At 49.5% G+C, this 17,965-nt stretch overlaps 1 protein-coding gene across 1 annotated transcript in view; it reads left to right on the forward strand.

Moving 5' to 3' along the window:
* The window catches only part of TMEM132C (transmembrane protein 132C), a 306,364-nt gene that overhangs the window by 183,036 nt on the left and 105,363 nt on the right, over positions 1 to 17,965 (forward strand). Inside the window, exon 3 of the mRNA XM_055323344.1 lies at positions 13,582 to 13,728. Coding sequence (XP_055179319.1) covers positions 13,582 to 13,728 — 147 coding nt within the window. The remainder of the gene's footprint in view (positions 1 to 13,581; positions 13,729 to 17,965) is intronic.

Here is a 17,965-nt window from a genome sequence, read left to right on the forward strand (position 1 = left end):
AACTATTTTCAGTCTCCTTAAAATCCTCTGTGCTCTGCTTATCCATCCTTCCCTCTTCCTAAGTCCTGGCAACCACTGATCTTTCTACTGTCTCCATAGTAGTGCCTTTTCCAAAATGTCACCTAGTTGGAATCACACAGTAGTTAGTCCCTTCAGATGGGCTTCTTTCACTTAGTGATGTGCATTTAAGGTTCCTCCGCCTCTTTCATGGCTTGATCACTCACTGCATTTTAGCACTTAATAATATTCCGTTGTCTGGATACATCCCAGTTTATCCATCCACCTACTGAAGGACATCTTGGTTGTTTCCAAGTTTTGGCAGTTATGAATAATGCTGCTATAAACATCTGTATGCAGGTTTTTATGCAGATATAAATTTCGACTCCTTTGGGGAAATACCTAGGAGTGTGATTGCTGGACCATATGGTAAGAGAATGTTTTAGTTTTGTAAGGAACTTCCAAGCATCTTCCAGAGTGGTGGCACCATTTTGCACTCCCCCCCCCCCCGAGCAGGGAATGGGCATTCCCATTACTCCACAGCCTCACCAGCATCTGGCATTGTCCATGTTTTGGATTTTGGCCATGCTGATAAGTAGACAGTGACATCTCATTGTTGTTTCAATTTGCAATCCCTGGTGACATACGAAGGGGTTTTAGTTTTTGTTTTTTTTTTAAGTAACACATGGGAAACACTTTGCAGACAGCCTGGCTGCTACTGGGAATTTTAGTAGTAAGTGTTAGCTGTTTGTTGCCGGATATTTTCACAAACACAGCAGAGCACTGAGTGCATGGCTCTGTCCCTGCCTCCACAGACTCTAGTGAGTTAAAGCAGCAGAAATAATTTGGTTTGGTTTTGTGTTGGCGGGCACTCAGACATATCCAGGTGAGTTCCACCTCTGGGACTTGGCGTCCTCGCTCTCTGTGGTCCCCCCCCCAGAGCATCTCTCCTGGCCTGCAGCATGAACTATCCTCCTGATGGTTTATCCCCCACTAATTAAATTATCCCTGTGCCAGCATACTCTCTAAAATTGATAAGGTGAGATCATAAAAATTCTTTACGGTCTGTACACGTGGGATCACAGCGCAGTAATCTCAGAGCAACAGATGCACGTAGTGTCTTGGAGGAGTGCACGCAACCTATTCTGGCAGTGAGACTGTGATGTCTCCCATGTGCCAGAAGTGCTCAGCTGGCTGGGTGCTTGGCTTGAAGGCAGGGTTTCTCAGTCTGTCACCACGGAGAGCTGAGGCCAGGTCATCCTTATTCATGTGGCTGTCCTGTGCATGGTAGGATCGTTAGCACCTTTCCCACCTCCACCCCCTAGACATCAGCTGTATCATCTCTTATTTGTGACAGCCAGAAGCATCTCCAGACTTCGCCACGTCTCCCTTGGTTCAGACCCTCTGCTTGGGAGCCTGGCTTCGAGTGATGCTGGGGGCACATAGTTTATAGCAGGGTGGCAGTGGGACCCCTCCATGGAACAGCATGAAAGATCTTTGCTTAAAGGGCTGTAAGGATAGATTCCCTGTCTCAGGAAGACTTGCCCTGTACTGCTGGGACTCTGCAGGGCTTCTCATTTCAAAGCTAAAAGTTCACCTGACATGTTGGCCTTTCCAGAAATCTGCCTCTTCTCAAAGCCATGGCAAACTGGTGACCAGCCAGCATTTGTAACAGGTGTATCTCATCTTGCCCCACCCTGGTTAACACTGATTTGTGACAGCACTGCTCCTCTCAGAAATACACGCGTAAGATATTTTAGTGTATGCTGACACCATCTGGACTCAGCACTTGATAGAATAAGAAACACAGAGCAGGGCTCCTGAGGTATTCCTGCCTAAACCATTTGATGCGTATGTAACCACCTTTCCACTTCCAACAACCGATTGAAAGGACATACAAGGGTGGAGGGACCGATCGGCTGGCAGTGCAAAGACACAACCAGATAAGACAGCACGTGGATGTTATAAGACAGATGACTTAGTATTTAAAAAAAAAATATATATATATATATATATATATCAACTGCCTGAGTGAACGGAAAAGTGATACTGTTAGCAAAATAAAAGAGACTTAAGAATATAACAACTGAACGCTATGCGTTGGCCTTGTTTGGATTCTGATGGGAACAAACTAATTATATCGAGTAATATCTTTGAGATAATTAGGGAAGTTTTTACATTAGGAAATTACTAACTTTGTTAGATCTTGGGGTATTGACAAGTGAAACAGCAAGATATCTGGGCTTTGGTTTGAAATATCTCAGCATGGAACCATTGAAGGGGATAGACAAAGAAGGTTAGCTCCATGTTGACAGTCATTGAAAGTGACCCATGGGTGCGTGTTACACTGTCTATATTCACTTGAAGTTTTTCAGTCCAAAACAGTTGAGTCAATGCCAGTTTTTCTTACAGTAGGGCAAGTGCTATCATGGCCAACTACCAAAGAAAGTTCATGCTCCAAATTCTACTTTCTTTAGCCCAAGAGGCATTTGTCATGATAGTTCTTCTGTTTGGGTTCTGGTGAATTATTTTAATCCATAATGGTTCACTAAACTTACTCAAGAGATAGCCCTAAGTGTGTTACTAAAATGCCAAGAAAGAGTATGTTATCTGTTACAATACAGATTCTGTGGTGACTTGGAGCAGTCCAACTCCGAGAAGCAGGGGAGACACAATGGGATCTGCTGTTGTAAAGGGACAGGTAGAGGTTCTTTGTCATTGTGAACGATGGAGTGAACATTACCAGGTAGGAGGAAGTAATGGGGAACTGACAAGCCACAGATGGAAGACCCGATGGCTTACCCATCGGGGGTGCCAGCAGCAGGCAAAAGGCACACTACAAGGTTAATGGAAAATCATTTGCAATTGAAGGAGTGGTTTATAGAGGTATAGGCAGGTGGAGGCATGCAGGGACCCATTTTGCACCCCTAGGCCTAAGGGGTGGGGAAAGGACCAAGTGGCTGGGAATTCTTTCGAGCTGGAGCCTTGGAGGTAGAGCTGTCCTGATGCAGGGATGCCTCTGCCGCCCACATCATGCTACCAAGCAGAGACCAGTATGTCCCACCCTGTCCCATGCAGTGTGGTTCGATGAGAATAAGTAGTTGTTGCATGTGTGACGCTGGGAACACTTACAATGTAGTTCATCCTGTGGAGTGCTGGCCCAGGCAGCAGCCAGCAGTGGTGGGCAGGCAAACGTTTCACAGCTGGCACTCTGGGGGGTGAAGACCCTGGTGTGTAGAGTGCCCCAATGAATGTGGCATAGACACTCTCACTGCAGCCAGTTTCAGGCTGCCATTGTGACAGCACTGGGAAGACATGTAGAGCAGCCTTGCATGGCCCAAGCATGTCCCCCTCAGGAACGTGTAGACACAGCTCTGAGAGCACAGGAATTCCCATACTGCGTAGGATAATTAGGGAATGGTGGGCTTTGAGTACTTGTTATCTTTGTTATCTAGGTGACAGATTATTCCATTGTAAATTTGTATGACATATATTTGAACGAGAGCTGTTGTCAACAAGCGACTTGCAAAATCCCCGCGATGTGACTGCCAGGACACCACTGGTTCCTAATGACCAGCCTGAAGTTTTGCAGACACACCGGAACAGTGGGTATGAGGAGGTGGAACCAGGGGTTTTTAGAAGCCAACCTGTGAAAGCAGAACATTGGTGTCTATTTTTTTTTGAAATTTTTTTATTTATTTTTTTTATTTATGATAGTCACACAGAATGAGAGAGAGAGGCAGAGACACAGGCAGAGGGAGAAGCAGGCTCCATGCACCGGGAGCCCGACGTGGGATTCGATCCCGGGTCTCCAGGATCGCGCCCTGGGCCAAAGGCAGGCGCCAAACCGCTGCGCCACCCAGGGATCCCTGGTGTCTATTTTTTGAAGGGACATCCCTTGTGCCCAGTTTATCCTTTCCTGGGACCGGAACAGCAGGAGGAGGAGAAGGAATAGAACGTGAAACAACAACATGCTTGAGAACTCTCAGTGTTCCCCGAGCTCGGGGCTGCGCTTCCAACATTTGTGGAGTTACTGATACATCTTATTTAGCACCCAACGTCAAAGGCGGATTTGAGGCAGCAAGAGGTAATGGCCAAAGGGGTCAGTGTTTGATAAGCTGAACGGGAGATGAACCCAAGCCACTCAGCTGGGAAAACATTTGTCAGCTGCGCTTTCCTACTGGACCTGAGAGGAGGGGATGCTTCTTCCAGATGCACCGGCGATGACTGCTGGTCATCGTCAGTTAGGGGCAGTGAGTCCTACACATGGAGAAGGAGCTGGATTTCAGTGGTTATGCACACATGCATGCCCGTGCACACACATACATTCACATGTGTGCACACATATATGCATACACGCGCACACATGCAGATGCATGGAAGCACATGTTCGTGTATGTGCACACAGGTGCATACCTGCATGTTCATGTGTAGAGCCATAGGAGCATACATGCACACACAGGTGCACACATGCACACATACATACACGTAGACACAAACACGCAGGTTCTTTTAGGAGTTGCAACAGTGGCCACCGAAACATTTTCCACCTCCTTGAAACCAGTCTGTCCCTCATTTCCTGCGGTCTCCATTCCTGTAGACAGACAGAGAGCTGCCCCAATAGGAAATTTAGGAATGATTCAAGAGGATGCCGCCAGGGGACAGAAAGCTGGGATCCATCTCCACAAGGCCACTGTCCCCCAGGGCTCTGCTGCCCCAGGTCAGAGAGTTACTGGTGGAATGGGATGATGGTCTTCACTGGGGTCCCAGTGGGAGACAGAGAGATAGGAACCAGCTCACATTAATAACAACAAAATGCCGAAAAAGCATTTTCAATACTTTCATGACACAGGGCCCTCTGGATTTCCCTTCCCTCCATGTCCTGAAAGATCATGTATCAAAGCTGCATGCATGAAGGAAAACTCTGCATTTTAAAATTATGTGTATGTCCGTGCTTTCCTGAATGTGTTGTGCACACTGGTAGTATGGGATGTTACTTTATGCGATTCATGAACAGGCTTTTTAAAAATTTTACTGTCATGTATTTATCTTAATGTGCATTTTGAAAAAGTTTTGTTTTTCATTTGTGGTTGGTTTTGTTACATGCACTTCCTTCTTGAAAAAAAAACCATGCTAAAGCAAAAAGAAGTGGCTTGTTTAAGGAAAAATAATAAATGATATCACAGAGAGCATATGGATATGTCAACAATTTGCGGGGAAGGCTTGGGGAAACCCAGGTGGAGATCTCACATACCCGTAACCTGCAGTGAGCACCAGCCCGCAATACCCAGGGGAGCCGTGCCAACCTGATGACATTGTAAGAGCAGCACAGGGGACACTACAGAGACCCAGATCACAGGTTAATGTTTGTTTTCTCTTAACTGTTTTTGCAATACCGGGAAACCCAGCCTCTTCTCTCCACACATCTAGCTTCATGGGACTTGGCATGTTACCGGGTGGAACGGACGTGAACATAAATGTGCAAGTGTTATTTCGTGGAGGGGCAAACGATCAGTGTGTTATGCCTTCATACACAGCAGGCACTACGTGCCAAGTGCCATCCCCTCTGTTGTCAGCTGCAGAAGCCGTCATGAGTATATAGCAGGAGCCTGTACCCCTGCAGTGCGCAGCCAGGTAGGTGGGGGTTGTTGAAGGCACAGCTATGTGCAGGGGGACATTGCCCCCCTGCTTGTTCAGGGATGTCATCATCTTGCATCATGGTATCTCCTTGTAGGGGCCAGTCCAGGGGCGGGCTGTTTCAGAGGCTGCTTGCTTCTTAGCTGTGTCCCAGGCAGCCCTCTCTGAAAGCACGCACCCGAGACCATGAAGTCTGGAGATGTTCATTTATCACAGCCAGATTTCTCTGCTGGAGGAGTCCATAGACATCAGGTGCAGGTGAGCCCCTTCTATGTACACTACCCAAAGGCACTGTGGTTTGGGCAGCTTGGTCTTTACTTTCCCCTTGCTGCAGTGTTCATGTAGCCAGCTGTTGGATAAGCATGCTGCTGCTGACTGCTCTGTGTGCCAGTCGTAAAAGACATAGGAAATGTCCACTCTGTGGCAGAGTCGTGAGCCTTCAACGTTTGCCTCTTTGCTGAGGGTCTCCACAGAAAGAATGAATGCAATATTCCAGCAGTGGAGCATCTAGAAGATATACTGGTTCTTGGGTGGAAGTTTGGTCACTTGGTCCATGCCTTGGGGTGAGGATGGTCTGCTCTGTGCCAAGAGGGGTCATATAAATCACTGGCTCTCAACCAAGGATTTTTTTTAAAAGATTTTATTTATTTATTCATGACAGACACAGAGAGAGAAAGAGAGACAGAGAGAGGCAGAGACACAGGCAGAGGGAGAAGCAGGCTCCATGCAGGGAGCCTGACGTGGGACTCAATCCTGGGTCTCCAGGATCACACCCTGTACCAAAGGCAGACGCTAAACCACTGGGCCATCGGGGCTGCCCTCAAGGACGGTTTGATGACCTCCCCCCATACACAAAGACATTTGGCAAAGTCTAGAGACACGTCTGGTTGTCACAACTGAGGAAAGGTGCTACTGGCATTTCATGAGTAGACGCAGCCAAATATCCCATAGTGCACAGAACTGCTCCCCTGAGCGAAGTAGTATCTATTTCAAAATATCAATAGAGCCTGAGTCGAAAACCCCTGATGTCAGTGAATAAAGCAAACTGGAAGGACACACTCATGAAGAGCATTGCAAGCCTGCTGAGTCTACGTGGACCGGTCATGCGCACGTGCACTTCCTGGTTCCATGGGGGACGCTGTCCCACCTCCCACCCCGCGGTTTCTATTCTCATGTTTTCTGCCCTGGATTCGTTGCTGCTTCTCCAATACTGGGCCATTTTCCAGGATGTAGAACAGATTCCTAAAAATTAGACAACTTAAAAGAGCAGATGTTTATTAGGTTGAAATTCTCTATGAACCGAATTCCGGGCTGGGGTCTCCCGAGGCCGAAATCAGGTGTCAGCCTGGCTGGGTTCTTGCCTGGAGGCTCTGGGGATGACTCTTCCTCCAAGCCCCCTGGGGTGGTTGGCTAAACTCACTTCCAGTGGATGCAGGACTGGGGACCTTGCATCCTTGATGATGGGTCGGGGCCGCCGCGTTCAGCGCCTAACAGGCACCTCCGTTCCTGTGCTCGTGGCCTCTCCATTCTCAAGGGCAGCAGCTGCAGGCAGCACCGTGTCACGCGTGGACCCTCTCTGGTAGCCCCTTGCGCTGCCAGCCAGAGAAAAGTCAGCTTACACAGGGCTGTGGTGAGGAGGTCTGGCCAACCTGCGTGCTCCCTAGCATGAGACCAGCTGATCTGGGTCTCCCATTCCCGTCTGCATCTGTGAGGCCCTGGGAGCGGGGCCTAGTTTCGTTGCTGAGGGATCAGGGACAGGGATCGTGGGTGGCATCTTCTGGACCCTGCCTGCCACAGGCCTCTTGCGGCAGACTTTCCCTGCTGGCTGGGGGCTCCCCCATTGTCCACATGAGTGGGCCTCACCATCTCCCACCTCTCCCCTCATCAGCTGTCCCATTTAAAATTGCACCTGTCTCCCTCCTCATTCTCTCTGCAGCTTTACTTTCACATGTAACCTTTGCCAGCACCTGACATGCTGTGCATTTTGCTTATGTTTTGGTTTATTGTTTGTCTCTCGCACCTGGATGTGAGCTCTCCGGGGGAAGAACTGTGGGCTCCTTGGATTCTTCTCCCCGAGATCAGCACTGGGCACATGGGACCGTGTGCCACCTTCAGTGAGTGTTTGCTGGATGCCTAAACATCATGGTGGCTTAAAAAGCAGAAATCCAGAATTTTACATGGGAGCATTTTATTTCATTTTATTTTAAGTAATCTCTGTACCCGACGTGGGGCTCGAACCTACAACCCCAAGATCAAGAGTCACACGCTTTACCAGCGGAGCCAGCCAGGCGCCCCTCTTCTGATTTTATTTTAACGTCGGCAACTGTATTCATTTGCTAGGGCTGCCATAGCAAAGTGCCAAGGTGATGGCTGCAAGGGCAGGCGTGTTGTCTCATGGTTTGGGGGGCCAGAGGTCCAGAATCAAGGTTCCTTCTGAGTCCTCTCTCCTTGGTGTGCAGACGGCTGGCGTCATCCTGACCTGGCACTCTCCCTGTATGGTGTCTATCTACAAGCTGCCCCTTCTTCGAGGAGCATGAGGCCATCGGTCCTTGTGTTTGGGCCACCCCGTAGCTGCCCTGGAGCTGGATTCCCTCTGTGTCTGTGAGGTCACGTTCTGAAGCGCTGGGCTAGGAGTTCAGCATACGGATCCGGACGGGAGTGCAAGTCCACCCATAATAGCAACTATTTATATTTTTTCCCCTTTTACATATTCTGCAGATCAGGTTCAGCCGACTCAGCCTTACAGGACCAGAGATCAGGGGTACCCAGCCCTCCCCTAAACCCTCCTCAAGCCACACAGATGCTCATTCCAGCAGCACTCATACCAGTGGCTTCTAGAAGTTCAGTGGCCGTGAAGAGCTTCTAAGGAGAGCATTTTACATAGAGATCCCAGCTGACCCCAAGACAGATGAATCGGATGGCAGAAATTAGGCTTTTTGTGTTCAGAATTTGTACTCAACATTGATTCTCTTTAAGTAACATTTAATCATCCCTATATTACACTCGAGTCAAGCACCTTTTGAAAAGAGGGAGGGACGTGTTTGGGGTTGAACGCTGAAAGACTGAGGCGTGTGTGCAGGCGGCATGAGCCGGCTCTGGGGCACCCAGACTGGCTGGGAAGCACCCCCAGGACAGGCCCACAGCCGCGCCCTGTGTTGATGCTGCTCGGCACCCTGCACAGCACCTGCTGGGGAGCACTGCTGCCGACATTGGTCTGGTTAGGCGGCGCTGTCTCTGAGCATCCTGAGTCACCTTCCAACCCCAGCAACAGCAGACCCTTGGTTGGGGACCGCTGAACTAAACCACCCCCTAGACAGAGGCTGAAGAGGAGCAGAGGCCAGGGAGTGATTTCCCAAGGCCACAGAGCTCATCACCAGCAGAGGCTGGACCCGAAGCCGGCTTTTCTGCATCCACTCCACCGCCTTCTCCAGCCTTTGAGATGTTGAGCAGAAGTGGCCTGTCCCGTGCCAGCTGGCTCCTGGCCCCTTGCCCCGAAGCCAGGCATCCTCATGGAGCCTCCTCTGATGCCACCACGTCTCCACACTGGCTCTCTTTGCAAAACTCCACCCTGGGGACCCCAGATTCCTGCAACGGCCAGTTCCTTGATGTACCAGGGGACATCTAATGGTCTCATACAGAAAATGCCTAATTAACAAAATCAGCCTTTTAAACCCTGTGTCTTCCTCCCACCTGACACGCAGATGAGACCAGCCACGGTGTCAGGCGGCAAGAGACCTCCCATCTGTGCAAGCTATTAAGTGGAAAGAACACTTTGTAGCTTCAGTGAAACCTGGAGTCTTGAGCAAAATCCAAATGTGGCAAAACTGGATTTCAAGCAAAGTCACATTTCATGAGCCATTTCTTATGGGTAGTAAAGTTAGAAGGTGTCCCTGGTAAGAGACTGATGGGGCGTGGATTTCCCTGTCTTGAGACAAATGGGGGCTTTTGCGTGCTGGTGTGTCCGTAATGTCTATCCCTCAGGTATGCCCTGGTCTCCATGCACCAAGGTGACACGTGTGTGCGGCACATCATTTTAACGCAAGACTTGGGAGAAGTTTCCAAAGAAGAGGTGCCTGTTGCTGCTGACGAGCTCTTGCAGCCCTGGGGGATGATGCTGAGTAGGACACCCTAACTTTGAAAGTGGAGATGGGCACAGTGACTGCCGGCATCGGGTTTGCTTGACAATGTTGATCTATTCATGAGGATTTGTGTCCTCCACTCGGGGAGGGGAGTGGGGCAGGGGTGGGTGTGTGCATGTGCGTGCATGTGTGTGTGTCATTTTCCAAGCTGAAACTCTGTGTATATCCTTCCTAAGGAGTCAAAGAGTTCTGCAGCGTTTGTTGGTAAACACTGTATATAGCATTCTCCAAGTGACAAGGCAATGGTGACAGAGCACAGATGGGGTGTTCGCCAGGGCCTGACTGTTCTGGCCTTTACTGTGTGGTTCCATATTCTGGGTGTGGTGGGGGTAACTCAGATCTACGTGAGAGATGTCCTTCCCATGACTACCCACCACGAAGAACCTGCACGTGAGCACAGGTGAGATCTAAGCAAGGTCTGCACCTGACTTCAGTGAGATGAGATCCCTGGGGGAGTTGGGGGAAGGGTTCATGAGAACATGGTGGTGGGGGGGGGGGCGTTGGTTGGTTTTACAACTTCCTCTTAATCTCAAAACTTTCAAACTGTTTGGAAGTGAAAAGTGATTTGGAAAAAATCCTGCAGGATTCTCTTTCCTTCCAGAGGCAAGATTCTTACCTTACATGGAACCCATGTCCATATTGCAGACTGGCATAGAGATGTGGATACACCGCCCTTCGTTTGGGGTTTGTTCTGGGCAATATCTGTAAATTTTCCACGACAAAGGACAAAATATTGCCCCCCATAAGGGCACTCCTTTCTATATCCCCATCCTTCCAATATAAGAATCATATTTTGTCTAGATTGATATTCAGTGTTTAAAATAATGTAAGCATGGGTGCTCATCGCCGTAAAACCAAGTATGAAATTATGATCATGTTGCCTCTTTTGAGTGATGATTTCTTATCTTCAGGATTAAAAACTGACTTGGTTTTATTCTTTTCCTTTGTTTTCTGTTTATTGAGCTCTTGTATACTCCCAGGCTCTTCGCTGACTGTCTAGATCTCCTAGATCAGAGCATTTGTTTTGCCCAAATTCCTTAGGAGAATGCCTGTTTCTGGAGGGCATGGCTACCAGACTCAACTGCTCACGGTGGGGGTGGGGAGCCAGGGGGCTGTCCCCTTAGCCAACCTCCCTCTGCTTTGTGTGTGGTATCTGCTTCCTGTGCCTCTGACATCTGATGCCCTTCTGGGTTACTCCCTCTCTTGATGGAGCACATCTTCAGGACGTAGGATGCTCGATTTTTGGAGAGCTTGCACATCCAGAAACATTCTTCATAATCCCGCTGGTGTAGAGGGCTAGGTTGGGAATCACATCCCCATTGATCCCAAAGCAGCTGCTGTGAGTTCCAAATCCACGCTCATCCCTGACCTTTCCCGCTCTCTGGAGGACTGTTGAATCCACTCCTCTGTAGCCCGAACTGTGTCCTATGCCTGGGTGTGGGTCTGTCCCCACTCACTGTGCTCATCACCAAGGGGACCCATCCAGCCTGGAAACTCAGGGCCTCTACTTTGGGGAAATTTCTTGAATGACTTCACTGATTTTTGTTTTTTTTCTTTTATTTTTTTCTGTTATTCAAATATTGAACCTCAAATTAGCCTTCTCTGTTCATCTTCTCTATTTCTATTTCTTTGCTGCTTTTTTTTTTTTTTTTTTTTTTTTTGACACCTGGGATAAATTTCCTCTCTCCATCAGTCTACTGACCTTCCATTTCTGCTACGACATTTTTAATTTCCAAGCACTTGTTTGGGTTTTTTTTTTTTTCTTTCTGAGTGCTTTTTTTTTTTATTTCAGATTTATTTATTTATTTATTTTAATTTAATGACATCCTGTTTTTGTTTCATGAGTATGGCATGTTCTCTGATCTCTCCGTGATCGTGGGTGACAGTGTGGGTTTTAAAATTATGGTCTTTCCTGCATTGGCTCTACTTCCTACAGGTTGCTTTTCTTTTCTGTTTGCTTCTTTTGGTCTCTGGAATAATGTGGAGACTTTTCTTGGTGCCCGGCACCTGTCGCCTGCTCCTGTAAGTGAATGAGGGACTAAACCACCATGGGAAGCTCTGAGCCCAGGCGCCCTGGCTGGCTGTTTGGAGAAGCCCCAATGTCCTCCTGAATGTCGCATTTTTCCCAGGGGAGCGAGGGCCCAGCTTTGGGGATGGAGGCTGGGAATCTCAATGATCATTATGCATAGGGTCACATGGTCACTCTGCTGACAGCATGGCAATCCCATTCTCAATTCCCCAGGGATCCCACAGCCCCGGCGAGGGGTTCTGCACTCACCCTGTTGGGTGGGAAGGGGAAAAATATTTGCATCTAGCTGCTTCATAAACAGACTCAGAGAATCTTCCTTGTTGATCCTCATCCACTCTTGCGTGGGGGCTGAGACCCCCAATCCCTGGGGCGGGTGACTGTGGCATAAGCCCTGCTGGTTCTGGCTTTTCCCACTGACCATGGGGGCTGCGTGTGGAAGGCTTGCTCCCACGTACCCCTGCCCACACCTTCTATCGGGTTTCAGAATCCGTGGCAAAGACAATCATATGGTTTCACTCATATGGGAAATATAAGAAATAGTGAAAGGGATTATAGGGGAAAGGAGGGGAAATGAATGGGAAAAATTAGAGAGGGAGACAAACCATGAGAGACTCCTAACTCTGGGAAACACACAAAGGGTAGTGGAAGGGGAGGAGGGCGGGGGGTTGGGGTGACTGGGTGACGGGCACTGAGGGGGGCACTTGATTGGATGCGCACCGCGTGTTTATACTATATGTTGGCAAATTGAATTTAAATAAAAACAAATAATAAAAAAAAAAGAATCCATGGTAGCCGTGCAAGTCCCTCCCCACCTCGTCTTTACAAATGGGTCTTCTGTTCTCCTATGAGCGGGATTTGGGGGACAGGACAGGTGGGTGTTGTGGTCCATCTACTGCTCTTCTCTCGGGTCCATTGCTGAGAACGCTGAGGCTCTCGGAGGCTGAGCCCCCACCAGGAGGTGGGCCCTGGAGAAGAGCTTTCTTTTCTCCAAGTCCTGACATAGTGCACTTTGGTCGGTGCCTGCCCCAAGGAGGCCCAGCAGTCACCCAGAGCAGGATGAAGTCATGGAGCAATAACTAATGCTTATTAAGTGCTTGCTGTATGCCTCACGCTACTTTAATCTCTTTCTCTGCATGAATTCATTTCATCATTCAGCTTTACTAGCGGATCCATTACAGAGGGGAACTTGTGGCACAGAGAGGTTGGCCCAGAGCCACACAGCGACAAAGTGGCGAAACCAGAGCATAAGCCTTGGGGCACGGGGGTCCCAGCCCAGCCACACTCCACCACACCCCCTGACTAATGAGCCTGTGTTGTGGGAGCCTGCGCGGGGCACTGTAGGATGTTTAACTGTGTCCTGGGCTTCCCACTCCCTGACCCAGTGGTAACAAGGAGAAATGTCTCTAGACATTGCCACATGCCCCCTGCAGGACACTACCCCACACCAGGAGTGACAATGATGTGCCAAGGCAAGTGGATGTTCCCCTTGAACACTTAATGGGGCTACTTCTCGGTTTAGGGTCTGTCCAGGGACACTTCCCCTCAGATCTGGATAGCAAGATCCACAGCTCGGGAGTCTGGGGTCGTCCCCCTTCTACTCCATCTGTTCACCCCTGCATCACCACCCTCTGGTGCCCTCCATCCATCTCCACATGGGCCACGAAAATGTGGACAGTTGGACAAGGGGTGGTCGCCTGCAGCGTAGTGGAGCTTGGGCACATCTGCAGAAGCCAGGTCTTTAACGCTGTGGCTCTCTCTTGCCTGTCTTCATATCCGCAGAGCCAAGGTGAAGAAGGGGGTGAACATCCTGGGCACTCAGACCAGCGAGCCCCGGCAGTGGGATGTCAAACAGGAGACGGGGAATGGCGGGAAGCATGCTACCACCACCGTGCTATGCCAGCGCCTGGGGTCCAGCACACGTAACAGGTAAGCACAGGGGACACAGGGTCCAGTGACCGGGTCACCACCTGTAAGGCTGGCCTTACACTCACATTTAACTGCTGCTTAGCAGAGCTATTAACCCCTGGGCCTGGGAACCTGGAGGCACTTACATCAGCTGGCAGGACCATCTGGCAGCTCCAGGCGGGGCAGGCACGGCTCTGGTCCTGAGTCTGTTGTTTGGGCTTTGGGGCAGAGGCAGGCTGGCATCGTTTGCTCTGCCTCCCGGGCCTCATGCATTCTCTGCACGTGGGCTCAAGTCCCTGGGCTGTGTTACCTGCCCTTGCCCTCTCTAGATTATCAGAGGCTGCTTTCTTCCAGGCACTCATTCCTTGAGGGTGTGATGTTGTGCTTTATGATAAGAAATAGGCATTTGGTCTTCATCCCTGTTCCTGGAACAGAGCTCCTAAAACCCTCAGAATTTTGTAAGTGGGTGATAAGAGCAACAAAAGTGACTTTTCTTATGTTAATGATGTGACTTTTGGAAAGCACCTGGGTCACCCCAACCCCAACCCCAACATCACCTGGGAGGGCAGAGGGGCTGGAGATGGACTTCAATTCCCAATGGTCAGGGATTTAATTAGTTTTATGCCTGTAATGAGGCCTCCAGAAAAACCTGAAAGAGTAGGTCTCGGAGAGCTCGCAGGTAGGTGAGCCCATGGGGATTCAGGGCGAGCGGCACCGAGAAAGGACGTGAAGATGTCCGCCCTGTGCGTCTCCTCCATCTGGCTGCTCCTGAGTTATGTCCTTTAACCCAGTAAGGGAAGGTTTCTCCGAGTCCTGCCAGCTGCTGTCACAAACTAATCAAACCCAAGGAGGCAGTCAGGGGAACCTCGAGTTTATAGCGGGTGGGTCAGAAGCTCAGGTGACAGCCTGGACCTGCCACTGGCACCTGCAGGGGGCGGTGGGGGGGGGGAGTCCCGTGGGATGGAGCCCCTACCTGGGGATCCGATGTCATCTCCGGGTGGACCGAGTCAGGATCACGTGGAATTGGAGGGCACCAGCTGGTGTCGGAGCGCTGCTTGGTGGTGCAGGGAAATGCACACATCGGAGCTGGTGTCAGGGTCATGCAGGATTAGAGCCAGGCTTCAGTGAGGAGGGATTTCAAGATGGGGTGACGGCCCATGACAATGGTACATAAGGGTGTGCTATGCGAGATTCTACACAGAGAACTGGATTATTATTTAAAGTAATTGTTTGCTGTGTATAAAACAACACATACTTGCTTTAGAGTATTTGTAAAGCACAGTTATGCGAGGGGAAAAAGCTAAATAATATATCGCTATTCTGCCTCCCAAGGATAACCCACAGCTAACGTGCTGGTTCATTCCCTTCCCGGGTTTTATACCTGCAGTAAATGCGGAGTCGGTTTATTTATCTTATAAATCCGGTACTGTAATCTATACATGGATTTTAAGATGCTTTCACTTCTACTGAAAACATTTTCTCTTGACGTTAAATTGTCCCCAAAAACACATTAACGGCCTCGTGATATTCCATCATATAGATTCAACGTTACTTAAATAACCATACCCGTGACTTTAGACACTGCAGTTGTTCTTGACTTTTATTCTTATGAAAAACAGTGCGGCAGTAAACCACCTTTCACATCATGCTTTATCTACTTCTCTTTTCACTTGAAGTGGCTTCTCCAGAATTGAAAAGTTTGATCATTTTTAGGGCTCTTGGCACGTTCTGTTTGTGTATTTTCTTGATGGGAGTGACCCTAAAGGGAAAAGCAGCCCATCATTGGACACATTTTCTTCAACAAATGCTACAAGCCTGCCAAGGAAAATTCTGCCAATTCTCCACTTTGTTTAGAAACACCCAGTTCTTTGATCGTAAACCCTCTCTGCGGTCCTTCCTTTCATGGGTCGCCAGGGAAAACATCTGGCCGCCCGAGCAGCTCCCTGGTTCAAACACCAACCTTTCCCCTGATCACCCCAAGAAGGACTGTTAGTACCGCATGTGGGGTGAGGGTCGTGTGTCCAAATGTTTCGACTTGTGAAGAAGTAACCAGAAAGAAATGCATGCCAGGGTCCTCTGGGTATAAGCAGAAGACCAGAGGCACAATTAAATCTCCTGAACCAAATGCACATAAAGTCTGACTAGCCCATAATCCTGGTGTTGATTAGACAAACAAAAATGAAGGTATTCATTAACAGACAGTGAAGTTGTGCATGTAAGTCATTCTTCATGACACAGTCAGGAGGAGTCTCAAAGGGAGGGAGGAAGCCCTGTGGTGGCTCGTTCTTGAGGCTCCTGGAGGCAATCCTCTATGTGCTGAGTCTTCTGGGAGGTCTGCAGTGGGCCAGGTGTGTTTGCTGGGAGGTGAGCTTCTGGGTTTTTTTTTTTTTTTTCTTTTTTTTCTGGAAAGCCAGTTTACCAGCACTCCGCTGATGGATGGGTATTCATGCTCACTGCCTTCCTCGCCACGCTCTGCGGAAAGCCTTGGTTGGTACCCATGGGAGGTGCTGTGTGCTATGCCCAGCGGATGTCCCCTGAAAACTGAGTCAGATCCAGGCCACCCCCCATCAAGGAACCCGAATGAGGTGGAGACCTGGGACCAGAAGGACCCCAACTCAAGGGTGTTCATTGACATGGATGATGCAAGTCCCCCTGGGGAAAGAGGGCTACTCCCCACTGCCTGTAGAGCCAAGCACACTTGTTTCCTACAGCTGTGTGACAAAGTACCCCAAAGCTTACGAGTTCAGAACTTGTTTATTATCTCATAGTTTCCTTGGGTGAGGGATGTAGGCACATCCCTTCCTGAGGGTCTGTCACTAAAAGGCAGTCAGCATATCCTCCACCAGGACCTGTGGTCTCATCTGAAGGCTCAGCAGAGCCAACCCACTCCCAGGCTTATGTGGTCATGTGCGGGATTCAGGTCCTCGAGGGTTACAGGACTGAGGGCCTCGGCCTCTTGTTCCTTGCCAGGTGTCTTCCTCCATCAGATCAAGCCTGTGAGAAGGTCCAGGGAGAGAGGAAGTGCCAGCAAATGGAAGTCATGGTACTTTATTACATAATCTCACAAGTGACATCCACACACTTTTGCTGTATTCTGCTCATTAGAAGCAAGTCTGGGCTGTTCTCAGAGGAGGAGAGGACACAAGGTTGGCTGCCAGGCGGTGGGGGCCCCTAGGAGCCCTCCTTAGCCTCTGTGAGCCTGATGGCAATCCCGGGCTGTGTAGGGCTTTCCGTAGTGATACCTGTGAGCTCTCCTCAAAGGATGAAGGATGGGGGCAGGGGAAGGATATGCAGGAACAGAGAATGACAGCCTTGCAGGCGCAGACAGAGGCCCCACAGGCCCTGAAATCAGGCCCCTCATGCAGAGAAGAGCGCAGGTGTGCCCTGGCTGCAGGTGGCAGAGAAAGGACTTGCTGAAGTTCTTCCAGGAAGGGGGCTGGGCCGTGAAAGACAGGAATGTGGATCCCACACTGGTGGCTTTACCTGGCCGTCGCTGAGCAGGACATCCCCTGGCCTCCTCTTCAGATGGACTTGCCTTCCTCATTTAACTTAAACCTAGTTGATTTGGAGGGAAGTTTTAGGTTCCTGCCTGGATTGGTGAGCTTTGTTCAATGCACTCACAAGTGATGATCCTGGCTTGTTCCATCCGAAGAGCAATTTATCCAAGGGATGTTGTTGGGGACACTGTGGTGTCAGCTTGGAAAGTGGGAAACCCCAGGTGAGTCTCAGCAACAGTGGCCCCTGCCCACAGTCACACCTCGTCATGGATGCTTGCATCACTTAAGAGTCTAATCTGAGGGATCCCTGGGTGGCGCAGCGGTTTGGCGCCTGCCTTTGGCCCAGGGCGCGATCCTGGAGACCCGGGATCGAATCCCACGTCGGGCTCCCGGTGCATGGAGCCTGCTTCTCCCTCTGCCTGTGTCTCTGCCTCTCTCTCTCTCTCTCTCTCTCTCTCTCTCTCTGATATCATAAATAAATAAATTTTAAAAATTTAAAAAAAAGAGTCTAATCTGAATCAACTTTAAATTGCTCTGGGTATTTTAAATTCACCTGTATCCTTAGTGATAATATTCTTGAAAGTATACAGGTCAAGTACCTCTGCTAGGCCCTAACATGCATTACAATAAGCATACAATTATAGGAATTATTTTATAAGATGATCCTCGGTGATTAGGACCGGGTGTCATTCATGCATATTCCTGTCGTAATGGGGGTTTGTGCCACAAATCGCCCAGTGTGGTGCACATTGCCCACTGGG

Source organism: Nyctereutes procyonoides, unplaced genomic scaffold, assembly GCF_905146905.1.
Source record: "Nyctereutes procyonoides isolate TBG_1078 unplaced genomic scaffold, NYPRO_anot_genome, whole genome shotgun sequence".
NCBI lineage: Eukaryota > Metazoa > Chordata > Mammalia > Carnivora > Canidae > Nyctereutes > Nyctereutes procyonoides.